General features: G+C 45.3%; 1 protein-coding gene across 2 annotated transcripts in view; it reads right to left on the bottom strand.

Annotated features, from left to right (window-relative positions):
• Window positions 1-96: 96 nt before the first annotated feature.
• Window positions 97-16,525, bottom strand: part of LOC118963337 (formin-like protein 2) — a 26,422-nt gene continuing 9,993 nt past the window's right edge. Inside the window, exons 12-27 of one of the 2 annotated variants that reach the window (XM_090207651.1) lie at window positions 16,493-16,525; window positions 16,019-16,120; window positions 15,565-15,901; window positions 13,617-13,793; window positions 13,268-13,288; window positions 10,172-10,296; window positions 9,032-9,234; window positions 6,806-7,040; window positions 4,870-4,938; window positions 4,317-4,397; window positions 3,118-3,247; window positions 2,845-3,008; window positions 2,589-2,690; window positions 2,257-2,355; window positions 1,876-2,005; window positions 97-1,799 (exon numbers count right to left, since the gene is read on the bottom strand). The exon at window positions 16,493-16,525 is cut by the window's right edge and continues 117 nt beyond it. In XM_090207651.1, the coding sequence (XP_090063777.1) occupies window positions 1,720-1,799; window positions 1,876-2,005; window positions 2,257-2,355; window positions 2,589-2,690; window positions 2,845-3,008; window positions 3,118-3,247; window positions 4,317-4,397; window positions 4,870-4,938; window positions 6,806-7,040; window positions 9,032-9,234; window positions 10,172-10,296; window positions 13,268-13,288; window positions 13,617-13,793; window positions 15,565-15,901; window positions 16,019-16,120; window positions 16,493-16,525 (2,088 nt within the window). In that variant the 3' untranslated portion in view covers window positions 97-1,719. The remainder of the gene's footprint in view (window positions 1,800-1,875; window positions 2,006-2,256; window positions 2,356-2,588; window positions 2,691-2,844; window positions 3,009-3,117; window positions 3,248-4,316; window positions 4,398-4,869; window positions 4,939-6,805; window positions 7,041-9,031; window positions 9,235-10,171; window positions 10,297-13,267; window positions 13,289-13,616; window positions 13,794-15,564; window positions 15,902-16,018; window positions 16,121-16,492) is intronic. The other variant, XM_090207652.1, reaches the window with a different exon arrangement.

Here is a 16,525-nt window from a genome sequence, read left to right as displayed (position 1 = left end):
TAAATCTTACTATGGAAAGAAATGTTATGATATAAATAAATATATGTTCAATGTTACCACTTCCAGTGGTACACACACAGAGACAGACACACAGTCTGACTGGATACAGTTTATTTACACAACGAGTGCAGATTAAGAATGAACATCAACATTGACAAACAGCAGGGTTGGGAGTGAGGGATAAAAGCAACAAGCGGGATTCCCTAGAAAATATATATACACAGTAGAAAAGTATTGTGCTGTTGTTGTTTTTTGCAGTTACATTTTTTAATGATTTTTTTATGAAATGGAGCGATCCCTCTCGAGTCTCCGTAAAAGTTGGTCCCATGAGCCAGGAAAGATCATGGGTGGTGTAGTAGCCTAGGTGCCAGACTTTCTGCATTCAAGAACACTACATCCTTTACCTTCACCGTGACAAGATCACAACAAAGGAGTCAGTTGGCTATAAAGCAGAAACAGACTGGGACTTTTGGATGGTCAGGCAAGGATAAGACAGGGACCTTTATTTTAGGGTAGTATGGGGTATCAACTCCTGTCCTCGAGGGCCACAGTGTCTACTGGTTTTCATACTTCTCTTTTAATCAGAGACCGATTTCTACCTGGGAAACCAGGTGTGTGTGCACTCTGCAGCCAATCATTATCAGTAACATTAAACGATCAATCAAGTGCCAGGGAGAAAGGAAAACCAGCAGGACTGAGGAACTGGAGGGCCTGAGCTTTGAAAAACCCTGTTGGAGGTTAAAGGTATTAAAGGTAGTAAATAGTAAACATAGTCAATGTAGTGAACGTAGCGAGCGCTGTACACGTTTCACTGTCACACAGCAGCAGACGGAGAAGAGGGAACCTTGTAGGAGTGAGCTTTTCGAACACTATTCTCAGTGTTCAGTTCTGGCATCTTACAGCTGGATAGGAGTGGGTTAAGAACCCTTTGTGATGTCGTTATCAATTAGAATTGGTTGGAATGTTCAACAAGAAGAAACTCTTCAAACTTCTCCCCCTCCCTTCTCAATATCCTATGACAGCGATCATGTCATTTGCTGACATCATCACACAGCTTTAGAGACACATACTGTACATCACTAATACTAATTGGACAAAAAGCAACTGTTTATTTTTGCTGTTCTGTTTTGCTTGTCATGTCTGCTATTAACTGATAAACTGGAAATGCTATGTAGCTATTAAATGACCAGACTGTGTTGCTACTAAATGTCCAGTCACTGTCATCGCGTATCAAGTTCCTCCCTCTACCCGACCCCTTTCAACAGTCTTCGGGTTTAGAGGGCAGAAAGTCAAAGTGCATGGTGGGTTGCAGGTTGATTCCAGGGCTACAGTCCAGGGTTATGGGAGGGTTATAAACAGTTATAATCAGCAAAGAAGCTTCATAACATGTGTAAGTAACACAGAGGGGATGGGGGGTGGGGGCAGTGATGTCAGACCAGACAGGTGAGGTCACAGGTAATCTTGATGTCTGTCTTGCTATAGAGTTCAGAGTTCAGCTTCTCTCTGGTAGAGTCACTACTTCTGAGACCGGGTCAATCTCTCGCTTTCTCTCACCCCCTCCCTCCCCCCTCTCTCTAACTGCCTCTCTTTTTCCCCACGCTTCTCTCCTCTCTCTATCTCATTGTTATTCCCCTTTATCTCTCCCACCTAGCTTTCCCTCACCCCTCTCCCTCCCCTCTACCCTGTATTTCTCTCGCTCTCTCTGAGAGTTTAGCAGTGTTATTCAGTGTGGGTGGGATCACAGAAGAAGCGAGAGCTGCGTTTGGCCGTCCTGGCAGTGAAAGGGACGGTCTTCAGCACTGCAGACAAAAAACAGCCAATCAAAACACAGCACTAAACTACAGTGTGTGTGTGTGTGAGTGTGAGTGTGCGTACCTGTAATGATGTCCTCTATAGCTCCATCTTTGCCCTCGTAGACATGTCTGCTGTCTTTACCGCCCTGTCGCCTCCTCAGCTCTGTGATCAGGGACTCCTGCTGCCGCTGCTTTGGACGGTTGGACGGGGACTGTGTGTGTGTGTGTGTGTGTTTGTGTGTGTGTTTGTGAGAGAGGTAGAAATAAAGTAGATATGTGTTGGTGAATCAATGTATGTGTGAGGAGTAGAGAAGGAAAGATGGGGAGCGATAAAGAGAGGGAACGAGAAAACATCAGTCCTTCCATTCCACAGAACAGACACTGGATCTGTGAAGTCAAGGTGATACTGTCATATCCATGGCGACAGACCGGCAGGCCTGTCTCCATGGTAACGGGGCTATACCTTAGGGGCCTCCTGCTCCTGTTGCAGCTCCTCCTGCTCCAGCTTCTCCATCAGCGCCTGCTCTTGCCTCCTCCTCTGCTCATTCTCCTCCTCCGCCAGCTACACACACACACACACATTAAGTTCAACTTTGACTCGAGTCTTTGTGTATACTGTAGCTACGCACGCACGCACACAAACACACACATTGTGCTCACCCTGTAGGCTTTGATGAATCGTACAAACACACACATTGTGCTCACCCTGTAGGCTTTGATGAATCGTACAAACACACACATTCTGCTCACCCTGTAGGCTTTGATGAATCGTACAAACACACACATTCTGCTCACCCTGTAGGCTTTGATGAATCGTACAAACACAGGGAAGAAGACAGAGGGAGGCATGGTTTTAGAGCTCTCCCCAAAGTGCTTCACCGCATCGTCAAATGCATCCTGAGAACCATAACACAACCAGGATCAGAAAACAGGACTATGAAGGACCATGGTCACCACGGTCATATAACACTTTGATGTATCTGAGGTACTTGTGTGTGTTCGTGAGTGTGTGTGTGTATGAATGTGTGTGTGTGAATGTGTGTTTTCTTGCCTGTGCGATGTGTGCGTCCTCCTGTAGTTTCTGCAGGCGAGTCTCGTGTTTGCTGATGAAGTCTTTGAGGAGTGGGTTGTGGCCGTGCATGCTGTATTCCCTCCACGACAGATCCATACCACGCTGACACTCCTTCACGTCACACACCACATTCTCCAGGGACACTGACACACACACACACAATATAATAGGTTAGTTCCTTAATATCACACACCATGTTGTGCAGAGGAAGATAACTGTGACACACACTAAGACAAACAGACACACACTCACCTGCGGCAGCTTTCTCTACATAGTGCAGCTCATTGTAGAACAGAGCGACTCCGGGGTATTTCTCTCTCACCACGTTGGCTATGTAATGCAGCAGGGTCTGCTTTCTGTCGGTAGTCTTAGTCTCCAGCAGCTGGGAGGAACACACACATTACCTTCTGGTGTGTATTTGACATTCAAAAGTGTAAATCAAGCTTATTATGTGTGTGTTACGTATCACAACATATGTATATTAGGTAGTGTGTGTTAGAATCAGAAGGTTGGTATTAGATATAAGAAAGAGTGTGTTGGGTAGTGTGTATTAGGTATAAGAAAGAGTGTGTTGGGTAGTGTATATTAGGTATTAGAAAGGGTGTTGGGTAGTGTGTATTACAAATAGTGTGTTGGGTAGTGTGTATTAGAAAGAGTGTGTTGGGTAGTGCGTATTAAAAATAGTGTGTTGGGTCGTGTGTATTAGGTATAAGAAAGAGTGTTGGGTAGTGTGTATTAAGTAATAAAAATAGTGTGTTGGGTAGTGTGTATTAGGTATTAGAAAGAGTGTGTTGTGTAGTGTGTATTAAGTAATAGAAAGAGTTTGTTGGGTAGTGTGTATTAGAAAGAGTGTGTTGGGTAATGTGTACTAGGTATTAGAAAGAGTGTGTTGGGTCGTGTGTATTAGGTATAAGAAAGAGTGTGTTGGGTAGTGCGTATTAAAAATAGTGTGTTGGGTAATGTGTACTAGAAAGGGTGTGTTGGGTAGTGCGTATTAAAAATAGTGTGTTGGGTAATGTGTACTAGAAAGGGTGTGTTGGGTCGTGTGTATTAGGTAATAGAAAGAGTGTGTTGGGTCGTGTGTATTAAGTAATAGAAAGAGTTTGTTGGGTAGTGTGTATTAGAAAGAGTGTGTTGGGTAGTGTGTACTAGGTATTAGAAAGAGTGTTGGGTAGTGCGTATTAGGTAATAGAAAGAGTGTGTTGGGTAGTGTGTATTAGGTAATAGAAAGAGTGTGTTGGGTCGTGTGTATTAGGTATTAGAAAGAGTGTTGGGTGGTGCGTATTAGGTAATAGAAAGAGTGTGTTGGGTAGTGTGTATTAGGTAATAGAAAGAGTGTGTTGGGTCGTGTGTACTAGGTATTAGAAAGAGTGTGTTGGGTAGTGCGTATTAAAAATAGTGTGTTGGGTAATGTGTGTTAGAAAGAGTGTTGGGTAGTGTGTGTGTTTTACCAGGTCTAAACTCTGCAGCTTGAATCCGTACACCGCTCCTCTCTTACTGCTGTTCATATAGTTCCCCAGAGCCAGGATAATCTGAGAAACACACACACACACACAACACTGATACTGTTACAACACTGATACTGAGACAGAGACAGAGAGACAAAGACAGAGACAGAGAGACAGAGACAGAGAGACAGAGAGAGAGAGATACAGACACAGAGAGACAAAGACAGAGACAGAGAGACAGAGAGACAGAGACAGAGAGAGACAGACACAGAGAGACAGAGACAGAGAGACAGAGACAGACAGACCAAAAAGAGAGAGACAGAGAGACCAAAAAGAGAGAGAGAGATAGTGAGAGAGACAAAGACAGAGACAGACCAAAAAGAGAGAGAGACAAAGACTAAAAGAGAGAGACAGAGAGAGACAGAGACCAAAGAGAGAGAGACAGAGATAGAGAGAGACAGAGAGAGAGAGAGAGAGAGAGAGAGAGACAGAGAGAGAGACAAAAAGAGCGAGACAGAGCGAGAGAGAGAGACAGAGAGCGAGATAACACACTCACCTCTAGAATCTTCTTGAGTTTCTGGGAGGACTTGATGGACACAGAAGCAGCGATGATTGCGTGGAGTTGCTTTGGACAGAAACCAAACCAACAATCCAGTTATTATAGAATGTTATTATGTTATGTGTGTTATGAGTGGACCTGTAACAGTATGTGTGTTCAGACAGAGTATATCACTGTGTGTGTGTGTTTTTGTCGTTTTACTTGTGGACCAAGGAGAACAGTAAACCAAGGAGAACAGTAAACAAGGAGAACAGTAAACAAAGGAGAATAGTAAACCAAGGAGAATAGTAAAACAAGGAGAACAGTAAACCAAGGAGAACAGTAAACCAAGGAGAACAGTAAACCAAGGAGAATAGTAAACCAAGGAGAATAGTAAACCAAGGAGAATAGTAAAACAAGGAGAACAGTAAACCAAGGAGAATAGTAAACCAAGGAGAACAGTAAACCAAGGAGAACAGTAAACCAAGGAGAACAGTAAACCAAGGAGATTCGTAAACCAAGGAGAATAGTAAACCAAGGAGAACAGTAAACCAAGGAGAACAGTAAACCAAGGAGAACAGTAAACCAAGGAGAACAGTAAACCAAGGAGAACAGTAAACCAAGGAGAACAGTAAACCAAGGAGAACAGTAAACCAAGGAGAACAGTAAACCAAGGAGAATAGTAAACCAAGGAGAACAGTAAACCAAGGAGAACAGTAAACCAAGGAGAATAGTAAACCAAGGAGAATAGTAAACCAAGGAGAACAGTAAACCAAGGAGAATAGTAAACCAAGGAGAACAGTAAACCAAGGAGAATAGTAAACCAAGGAGAACAGTAAACCAAGGAGAACAGTAAACCAAGGAGAACAGTAAACCAAGGAGAATAGTAAACCAAGGAGGACAGTAAACCAAGGAGAACAGTAAACCAAGGAGAATAGTAAACCAAGGAGAAGAGTAAACCAAGGAGAACAGTAAACCAAGGAGAACAGTAAACCAAGGAGATTAGTAAACCAAGGAGAAGAGTAAACCAAGGAGAACAGTAAACCAAGGAGAACAGTAAACCAAGGAGAAGAGTAAACCAAGGAGAACAGTAAACCAAGGAGAACAGTAAACCAAGGAGAATAGTAAACCAAGGAGAAGAGTAAACCAAGGAGAACAGTAAACAAGGAGAACAGTAAACCAAGGAGATTAGTAAACCAAGGAGAAGAGTAAACCAAGGAGAACAGTAAACCAAGGAGAACAGTAAGCCAAGGAGAACAGTAAACCAAATAGAATTAGGACAGGTGAGGACATTTGGCCGGTCATAAAAATGAAAAAGGCTTTTTTAGGCTTAGGGGTTAGAGGTTAGGTTTAGAATTCGAGGTTAGGTTTAGGGTTAGAATTCGAGGTTAGGTTTAGGGTTAGAATTCGAGGTTAGGTTTAGGGTTAGAATTAGGGGTTAGGTTTAGGGTTAGAATTAGAGGTTAGGTTTAGGGTTAGAATTAGAGGTTAGGTTTAGGGTTAGAATTAGAGGTTAGGTTTAGGGTTAGAATTCGAGGTTAGGTTTAGGGTTAGAATTCGAGGTTAGGTTTAGGGTTAGAATTAGGGGTTAGGTTTAGGGTCAGAATTAGAGGTTAGGTTTAGGGTTAGAATTAGAGGTTAGGTTTAGGGTTAGAATTAGGGGTTAGGTTTAGGGTTAGAATTAGGGGTTAGGTTTAGGGTTAGAATTAGAGGTTAGGTTTAGGGTTAGAATTAGAGGTTAGGTTTAGGGTTAGAATTATGAATTAGGTTTAGGGTTAGAATTATAAATTAGGTTTAGGGTTAGAATTAGGGGTTAGGTTTAGGGTTAGGTTTGGGGTTAAGGTTAGGGAAAATAGGACTTTTAATGGGAATCAATTGTTGGTCCTCAAAAAGTCATCACAAGTATAGTAATACATATATATGTGTGTGTGTGTGTGTGTGTGTGTGTCTCTACCGGTGTGAGCATCTGTATGTTGTCCTGGAAGTTGCCCATGAAGGTGATGATGGACATGCGTTGGGCCAGTCTCTCTATGCGGCTGAACTGCAACATGAAGCGGTCCTCATCGCTCAGTGCGTCCACAGGCTTTCTGTCCCTCTCGTACTGCCGTAGCATCTTCACCTCGCCCTCAGTGGGGAGGAAACGCATCAGACACTCCACAAAGTCCACACGCACAGTACGCATGTCAAACCTATAAAGAACACACACAGTTTATATACCAGTACACACATTATACACTTCAGATACATCAAGCACTTACACCTTACAGAGAGAGAGACAGAGAGAGGGGGGGGGGGGAGAAGGGGAAGAGAGAGGGGGAGAGAAAGAGTAGGAGAGAGAGACAGAGAAATGGAGAGAGAGAGACAGAGAAATGGAGAGAGAGAGACAGAGAGAGAGAGAGAGAGAGAGAGAGGGGGGGGGAGGGAGGAAGGGAGAAAGAGTAGGAGAGAGAGACAGAGAAATGGAGAGAAAGAGAGAGAGAAAGAGGGGGAGACAGAGAGCTACAGTGCATTGCGAAAGTATTCAGCCCCCTTGAACTTTGCGACCTTTTGCCACATTTCAGGCTTCAAACATAAAGATATAAAACTGTATTTTTTTGTGAAGAATCAACAACAAGTGGGACACAATCATGAAGTGGAACGACATTTATTGGATATTTCAAACTTTTTTAACAAATCAAAAACTGAAAAATTGGGCGTGCAAAATTATTCAGCCCCTTTACTTTCAGTGCAGCAAACTCTCTCCAGAAGTTCAGTGAGGATCTCTGAATGATCCAATGTTGACCTAAATGACTAATGATGATAAATACAATCCACCTGTGTGTAATCAAGTCTCCGTATAAATGCACCTGCACTGTGATAGTCTCAGAGGTCCGTTAAAAGCGCAGAGAGCATCATGAAGAACAAGGAACACACCAGGCAGGTCCGAGATACTGTTGTGAAGAAGTTTAAAGCCGGATTTGGATACAAAAAGATTTCCCAAGCTTTAAACATCCCAAGGAGCACTGTGCAAGCGATAATATTGAAATGGAAGGAGTATCAGACCACTGCAAATCTACCAAGACCTGGCCGTCCCTCTAAACTTTCAGCTCATACAAGGAGAAGACTGATCAGAGATGCAGCCAAGAGGCCCATGATCACTCTGGATGAACTTCAGAGATCTACAGCCGAGGTGGGAGACTCTGTCCATAGGACAACAATCAGTCGTATATTGCACAAATCTGGCCTTTATGGAAGAGTGGCAAGAAGAAAGCCATTTCTTAAAGATATCCATAAAAAGTGTCGTTTAAAGTTTGCCACAAGCCACCTGGGAGACACACCAAACATGTGGAAGAAGGTGCTCTGGTCAGATGAAACCAAAATTGAACTTTTTGGCAACAATGCAAGACGTTATGTTTGGCGTAAAAGCAACACAGCTCATCACCCTGAACACACCATCCCCACTGTCAAACATGGTGGTGGCAGCATCATGTTTTGGGCCTGCTTTTCTTCAGCAGGGACAGGGAAGATGGTTAAAATTGATGGGAAGATGGATGGAGCCAAATACAGGACCATTCTGGAAGAAAACCTGATGGAGTCTGCAAAAGACCTGAGACTGGGACGGAGATTTGTCTTCCAACAAGACAATGATCCAAAACATAAAGCAAAATCTACAATGGAATGGTTCAAAAATAAACATATCCAGGTGTTAGAATGGCCAAGTCAAAGTCCAGACCTGAATCCAATCGAGAATCTGTGGAAAGAACTGAAAACTGCTGTTCACAAATGCTCTCCATCCAACCTCACTGAGCTCGAGCTGTTTTGGAAGGAGGAATGGGAAAAAAATTCAGTCTCTCGATGTGCAAAACTGATAGAGACATACCCCGACTTACAGCTGTAATCGCAGCAAAAGGTGGCGCTACAAAGTATTAACTTAAGGGGGCTGAATAATTTTGCACGCCCAATTTTTCAGTTTTTGATTTGTTAAAAAAGTTTGAAATATCCAATAAATGTCGTTCCACTTCATGATTGTGTCCCACTTGTTGTTGATTCTTCACAAAAAAAATACAGTTTTATATCTTTATGTTTGAAGCCTGAAATGTGGCAAAAGGTCGCAAAGTTCAAGGGGGCCGAATACTTTCGCAATGTACTGTATAATATTAGTAATATATAGTCTAGAAGTTAAATGTTAGAGGTGACTTACGTCTGGATGGCCCGACAGATGAGTTCGGGCCCCTGTCCAGCCTTGCGGAGGGTGATGGCCAGGTTCTTGGCTCTGTTAGCCTCCAGCAGAGACACCCTGTTGGGACCCTTCTGAGGGGCCTTATGCCTGCTCAGAGTCACATCCACCGCTGGCCCCTGGGCCTTGGTCTTAAACATCTCCTCAAACTCCTCCACATTCAGCTCCTGGAGAGGACAGAGAACACACACACATACACTATATATACAAAAGTATGTTGACACACCTTCAAATTAGTGGATTTGGCTATTTCAGCCACACCCATTGCTGACGGGTGTATAAAATTGAGCACACATCCATGCAATCTCTATAGACAAACATTGTCAGTAGAATGGCCTTACTGAAGAGCTCAGTGATGTTCAACATGGCACCATCATAGGATGCCACCTTTCAAACAACTCAGTTCGTCAAATTTCTACCCTGCTAGAGCTGCCCCGGTGTCTGTAAGTGATGTTATTGTGAAGTGGAAACGTCTAGGAGCAACAACGGCTCAGCCACGAAGTGGTAGGCCACACAAGCTCACAGAACGGGACCACCAAGTGGTGACAGATCAGTGGAAACGCATTCTCTGGAGTGATGAATCACGCTTCACCATCTTGCAGTCTGGGTTTGGCGGATGCCAGGAGAACGCTACCTACCCCAATGCATAGTTTGGTGGAGGAGGAATAATGTTCTGGGGTTCTTTTTCATGGTTCGGGCTAGACCCGCTAGTTCCAGTGAAGGGAAATCTTAACGCTACAACATACAATGATATTCTAGACTATTCTGTGCTTCCAACTTTGTGGCAACAGTTTGGGGAAGGCCCTTTCCTGTTTCAGCATAACAATGCCCCCGTGCACAAATAGTGCCCGACCTCACTAATGCTCTTGTGGCTGAATGGAAACAAGTCCCCGCAGCAATGTTCCAACATCTAGTTGAAAGCCTTCCCAGAAGAGTGGAGGCTGTTATAGCAGCAAAGGGGGACCAACTCCATATTAATTTTGGAATGAGATGTTCAACGAGCAGGTGTCCACATACTTTTGGTCATGTAGTGTATGTTGCACACATTGTACTGAGGCAAATGCGTGTGTGTGTGTGTGTGTGTGTGTGTGTGTGTGTTTGTACCTGGAGAATCCTTTCATCGTCTATGTCGTTGAAGACAGTTCCGTTGATCTGACTTGGTTTTAGGGCCACCCAGTTAAACACTGGCATACGGAACTTAGTCTGGATAGGCTTCTTAATCTTCACAGCTAAAAAGAGACAGAGAAGGAGGAGGAAGGAATGGAAGGAAGAGAGAAAGAAGGAGGAGGAGAGAATGGAAGGAAGAGAGAGAGAAGAAGGAGGGAATGGAAGGAAGAGAGAGAGGAGGAGGAGGGAAATGAAGGAAGAGAGAGAGAAGGAGAAGGAGAGAATGGAAGGAAGAGAGAGAGAGAGAAGAAGGAGGGAATGGAAGGAAGAGAGAGAGGAGGAGGAGGGAAAGGAAGGAAGAGAGAGAGAAGGAGGAGGAGGGAATGGAAGGAAGAGAGAGAGAAGAAGGAGGGAATGGAAGGAAGAGAGAGAGGAGGAGGAGGGAAAGGAAGGAAGAGAGAGAGAAGGAAGAGGAGGGAATGGAAGGAAGAGAGAGAGAAGAAGGAGGGAATGGAAGGAAGAGAGAGAGGAGGAGGAGGGAATGGAAGGAAGAGAGAGAGGAGGAGGAGGGAACGGAAGGAAGAGAGAGAGATGGAGGAGGAGAGAATGGAAGGAAGAGAGAGAGAAGAAGGAGGGAATGGAAGGAAGAGAGAGAGGAGGAGGAGGGAAAGGAAGGAAGAGAGAGAGAAGGAGGAGGAGGGAACGGAAGGAAGAGAGAGGAGGAGGAGGGAAAGGAAGGAAGAGAGAGAGGAGGAGGAGGGAAAGGAAGGAAGAGAGAGAGGAGGAGGAGGAGGGAACGGAAGGAAGAGAGAGGAGGAGGAGGGAAAGGAAGGAAGAGAGAGGAGAAGGAGGGAATGGAAGGAAGAGAGAGAGGAGGAGGAGGGAATGGAAGGAGAGAGGAGGAGGAGGAAGGAGCAGAAGGAGGAGGAGGGAATGGAAGGAAGAGAGAGAGGGAAGGAGGAGGAGGGAATGGAAGGAAGAGAGAAGGAGGAGGAAGGAACGGAAGGAGGAGTAGGAGGGAACAGAAGGAAGAGAGAGAAGGAGGAGGAGGGAATGGAAGGAGAGAGGAGGAGGAGGAAGGAGCAGAAGGAGGAGGAGGGAATGTAAGGAAGAGAGAGAGGGAAGGAGGAGGAGGGAACGGAAGGAAGAGAGAGAAGGAGGAGGAAGGAACGGAAGGAGGAGAGAAGGAGGAGGGAACAGAAGGAAGAGAGAGAGGAGGAGGAGGGAATGGAAGGAAGAGAGAGAGGAGGAGGAGGGAACGGAAGGAAGAGAGAGAGGAGGAGGGAAAGGAAGGAAGAGAGAGAGAAGGAGGAGGAGGGAACGGAAGGAAGAGAGAGAGGAGGAGGGAAAGGAAGGAAGAGAGAGAGAAGGAGGAGGAGGGAACGGAAGGAAGAGAGAGAGGAGGAGGAGGGAATGGAAGCAAGAGAGAGAGGAGGAGGAGGGAACGGAAGGAAGAGAGAGAGGAGGAGGAGGGAATGGAAGGAGAGAGGAGGAGGAGGAAGGAGCAGAAGGAGGAGGAGGGAATGGAAGGAAGAGAGAGAGGGAAGGAGGAGGAGGGAATGGAAGGAAGAGAGAAGGAGGAGGAAGGAACGGAAGGAGGAGTAGGAGGGAACAGAAGGAAGAGAGAGAAGGAGGAGGGAACGGAAGGAAGAGAGAAGGAGGAGGGAACAGAAGGAAGAGAGAGAGGAGGAGGAGGGAATGGAAGGAAGAGAGAGAGGAGGAGGAGGGAAAGGAAGGAAGAGAGAGAGAAGGAGGAGGAGAGAATGGAAGGGAGAGAGGAGGAGGAGGGAATGTAAGGAAGAGAGAGAGAGAAAGAGGAGGAGGGAATGGAAGGGAGAGAGAAGGAGGAGGAAGAGAGAGAGTGGGAGGAGGAAACAGAAGGAAGAGAGAAAGAGAAGGAGAAGCATCAGCAGCAGCAGAGTAAAATGTGAACACATGATCACATGACAAGACATCGCCTCACCACATAATCACACAACATGATCACATGACAAGACATCGCCTCATCACATGACATCGCCTCATCACATAATCACACAACATGATCACATGACAAGACATCACCTCATCACATAAGCACACAACATGATCACAGGACAAGACATCACCTCAACACACGACACAGAATAACACAGGTATGAGAGAGGTACTGAGGAGGTGTACCATTATGAGAGATGTATGGAACAGACAGGTATGAGACAAGTACTAAGGAGTGGTGTGAGACAAGTACTAAGGAGAGGTGTGAGAAAGGTACTAAGGAGAGGTGTGAGACAGGTACTACGGAGAGAAGCGTGAGACAGGTACTAATGAGAGGTGTGAGACAGGTACTACGGAGAGAGGCGTGAGACAGGTACTAAGGAGAGGTGTGAGACAGGTACTAAGGAGAGGTGTGAAACAGGTACTAAGGAGAGGTGTAAGACAGGTACTACGGAGACGTGTGAGACAGGTACAAAGGAGAGGTGTGAAACAGGTACTAAGGAGAGGTGTAAGACAGGTACTACAGAGACGTGTGAGACAGGTACTAAGGAGAGAGGCGTGAGACAGGTACTAAGGAGAGGTGTGAGACAGATACTAAGGAGAGGTGTGAAACAGGTACTGAGGAGAGAGGCGTGAGACAAGTACTAAGGAGAGGTGTGAGACAGATACTAAGGAGAGGGGCATGAGACAGGTACTAGGGAGAGGTGTGAGACAGGTACTAAGGAGGTGGTGTGAGACAGGTACTAAGGAGAGGTATGAGACAGGTACTAGGGAGAGATGTGAGACAGGTACTAAGGAGAGGTGTGAGACAGGTACTAAGGAGAGATGTGAGACAGGTACTAAGGAGAGGTGTGAGACAGGTACTAAGGAGAGGTGTGAGACAGGTACTAAGGAGAGGTGTGAGACAGGTACTGAGGAGAGAGGTGTGAGATAGGTACTAAGGAGAGAGGTGTGAGATAGGTACTGAGGAGAGAGGTGTGAGACAGGTACTAAGGAGAGAGGTGTGAGATAGGTACTAAGGAGAGGTGTGAGACAGGTACTAAGGAGAGGTGTGAGACAGGTACTAAGGAGAGAGGTGTGAGATAGGTACTAAGCGTGTGATCAGAGGGAACCTACAGAACAGCTTGAGTGACCCCTCTGAGAGCAGAACAGAGGAGAGAACCCGAGAGAATATTGAATTAGAACAAGAGAGAGAACGTTAGAATCAGAGACAGAGAACCAGAGAGAGAGAGAACTCAGGCAGTATAGAAAAGTGGTAGTTCAGAATACTCCAATCAGAATCAACTCCAGCGAGAAAGGGAGGCAGATCCCTAGTGTTCACACCAGGAGATCCTTATATAACTATAGAAGTACACTTCTTAAATCTCTCTTTGATACATGCGGCACACAGCTCAAACAAACACACACACACACACACACACACACACACACACACACACACACACACACACACACACAGCCTTACCTGCCAGGCCAGAGTTAAAGATGACAGTGGGTGATCCACCACAGCCGGGGAGTGGAGGGGCGCATGGGGGAGGAGGGGGAGGCAGAGGACCGGAGGACTCCATGGAACATAAGGGGGGAGGAGGGGGAGGTGGGGGAGGAGGAGGAGGAGTAGAAGCAGGGTAGGGCCCGTTTGACACTACAGAGGAAGAAGAGAGAAGACAGAGAATTAACCAACCAGGCGAGAGAAGACAGAGAATTAACCAACCAGGAGAGAGAAGACAGAGAATTAACCAACCAGGCGAGAGAAGACAGAGAATTAACCAACCAGGCGAGAGAAGACAGAGAATTAACTTCTTTGGGACTGGGGGGCAGTATTGAGTAGCTTGGATAAAAAGGTGCCCAGAGTAAACTGCCTGCTACTCAGGCCCAAAAGCTAGAATATGCATATATATATACCTATATACAATTAGTAGATTTGGATAGAAAACACTCTGAAGTTTCTAAAACTGTTTGAATGATGTCTGTGAGTATAACAGAACTCATATGGCAGGCAAAAACCTGAGAAGAAAATCCAACCAGGAAGTGGGAAATCTGAGGTTTGTAGTTTTCAAGTCATTGCCTATTGAATATACAGTGTCTATGGGGTCATATTGCACTTCCTAAGGCTTCCACTAGATGTCAACAGTCTTTAGAACCTTGTTTGAGGCTTCTACTGTGAAGGGGGAGAGAAAGAGAGCTGTTTGAGCCAGAGTGCCATGAGCTGATCACACGTGTACCCGTGAGAGGTAGCTGCGTTCCATTGCATTTCTAAAAGACAAAGGAATCCTCTGGGTTGGAACATTATTGAAGATTTATGTTAAAAACATCCTAAAGATTGATTCTATACATCGTTTGACATGTTTCTACGAACTGTAATATAACTTTTTTGACATTTTGTCTGAACAAGTGATCACTCATTATGCATTTGGATTACTGGGCTAAACGTGCGAACAAAAAGGAGGTATTTGGACCTAAATTATGGACTTTATCGAACAAAACAAACATTTATTGTGGAACTGGGATTCCTGGGAGTGCATTCCGATCAAGATCCTCAAAGGTAGGTGAATATTTATAACGCTATTTCTGACTTTTCTGACACCTCTCCTTCTTTGGAAAATGGCTGCATGTTTTTCTGTGACTAGGCGCTGACCTAACATAATCGCAAGGTGTGCTTTCGCCGTAAAGCCTTTTTGAAATCTGACACAGCGGTTGCATTAAGGAGAAGTTTATCTATATTTCCATGTATAAAACTTGTATCTTTTATTAATGTTTATGATGAGTATTTCTGTAATTTGATGTGGCTCTCTGCACTTTCACCAGACGTTTGTTTGAGACAATGCATTTCTGATCATAACACACCAATTTCAAATTAGGTTTTTGGACATAAAGATTAACTTTGTCAAACAAAACACACATTTATTGTGTAACATGAAGTCCTGTGAGTGCCATCTGATGAAGATCATCAAAGGTTAGTGATTCATTTAATCACTATTTCTGATTTTTGTGAGCCCTCTCCTTGGCTGGAAAATGGCTGTATGGTATTTTGTGACTAGGTGCTGACCTAACATAATCGTTTGGTGTGCTTTCGCCGTAAAGCCTATTTGAAATCGGACACTGTGACTGGATTTACAAGAAGTTTATCTTTAAAATGGTGTAAAATACTTGTATGTTTGAGGAATTTTAATTATGGGATTTCTGTTGTTTTGAATTTGGCGCCCTGTAATTTCACTGGCTGTTGGCGAGGTGGGACGCTACCGTCCAACATATCCCAGAGAAGTTCACCAACCAGGAGAAAGAAGACAGAGAATTAACCAACCAGGAGAGAGAAGACAGAGAATTAACCAACCAGGATAGAGAAGGCCGATTACAACTATTACATCAATTACATGAACAACAGAGCAATATGATAGGTCAGAACTAACACTCACTGTTCCCTGGCATCCCTGGCATTGGTGGAGGTGGTGGGGGAGGGGGAGGGGCTGGCATCATCCCTAGTCCCGTCCCTGACAAGCCATAGCCCACTGTCTCTGGACTGGGGGAGAGGGTCATGCCCAGGGTCAGAGAGGTGGAGGACAAGTCACCCACCCCTCCGTCCCCCTCGCCCCTCGCGGGGTGTAAGGTGCCCCCTCCCTGCACCACCAAGGTGCCCCCTCCACCCTCCTGAGCATGGCGCTCCAGTCGACTTTGCCTGCGGATGGTCTGGTCCTTCTCACGCACGATCCTCCGCAGGGTGTGCACCTGGTTGTTAGCACTAGCATACACATCCTGGAATAAGAGAGAGTTAGCCTAGCTTTAGCATGCATAGAGAGAAGGTGCTAGAGTTAGCCTAGCACCAAATGGCTGAGTGTTGCTAGTGATAGCCTAGCCTAGCATCTGCCTCACCCGTATGGTGTCCAGCTCCTTGTTGGTTTGCATCAGCTGTTTCTCCAGCTCTACTATCTTGGCCATGGCCTCGTTCTCTGTGTCCAGGAGCCTCTCTGTCATCTGCAAGGAAACATAAACATCTGCTCAGCAGTCTGTATGTGTGTGTGTGTGTGTGTGTGTGTGTGTGTGTGTGTGTGTGTGTGCCTGCACATATTTGCACGTGTCAGAGGAGGCTGGTGATGGCAGGACGGCTCATAATAATGTCTGGAACAAAATTCATGGAATTATATGGTATCAGACACATGATAATATTCCATTATTTCGGTTCCAGCCATTACCAGGAGCATGTCCTCCAATTTAAAGTGCCACCAGCCACCACTGTGTGTGTGTGTCAGAGTCGGTCCAACTGTGTGTGTGTGTGTGTGTGTCAGAGTCGGTCCGACTGTGTGTGTGTGTCAGAGTCGGTCCGACTGTGTGTGTGTGTGTCCTTACGTGGGTCATATTCTCCTCCAGCTCCTCTACCCT

The sequence above is a fragment of the Oncorhynchus mykiss genome, chromosome 18 (assembly GCF_057628025.1).
Source record: "Oncorhynchus mykiss isolate SJ-2025 chromosome 18, ASM5762802v1, whole genome shotgun sequence".
NCBI lineage: Eukaryota > Metazoa > Chordata > Actinopteri > Salmoniformes > Salmonidae > Oncorhynchus > Oncorhynchus mykiss.
This window is presented reverse-complemented; position numbering and strand designations above follow the sequence as displayed.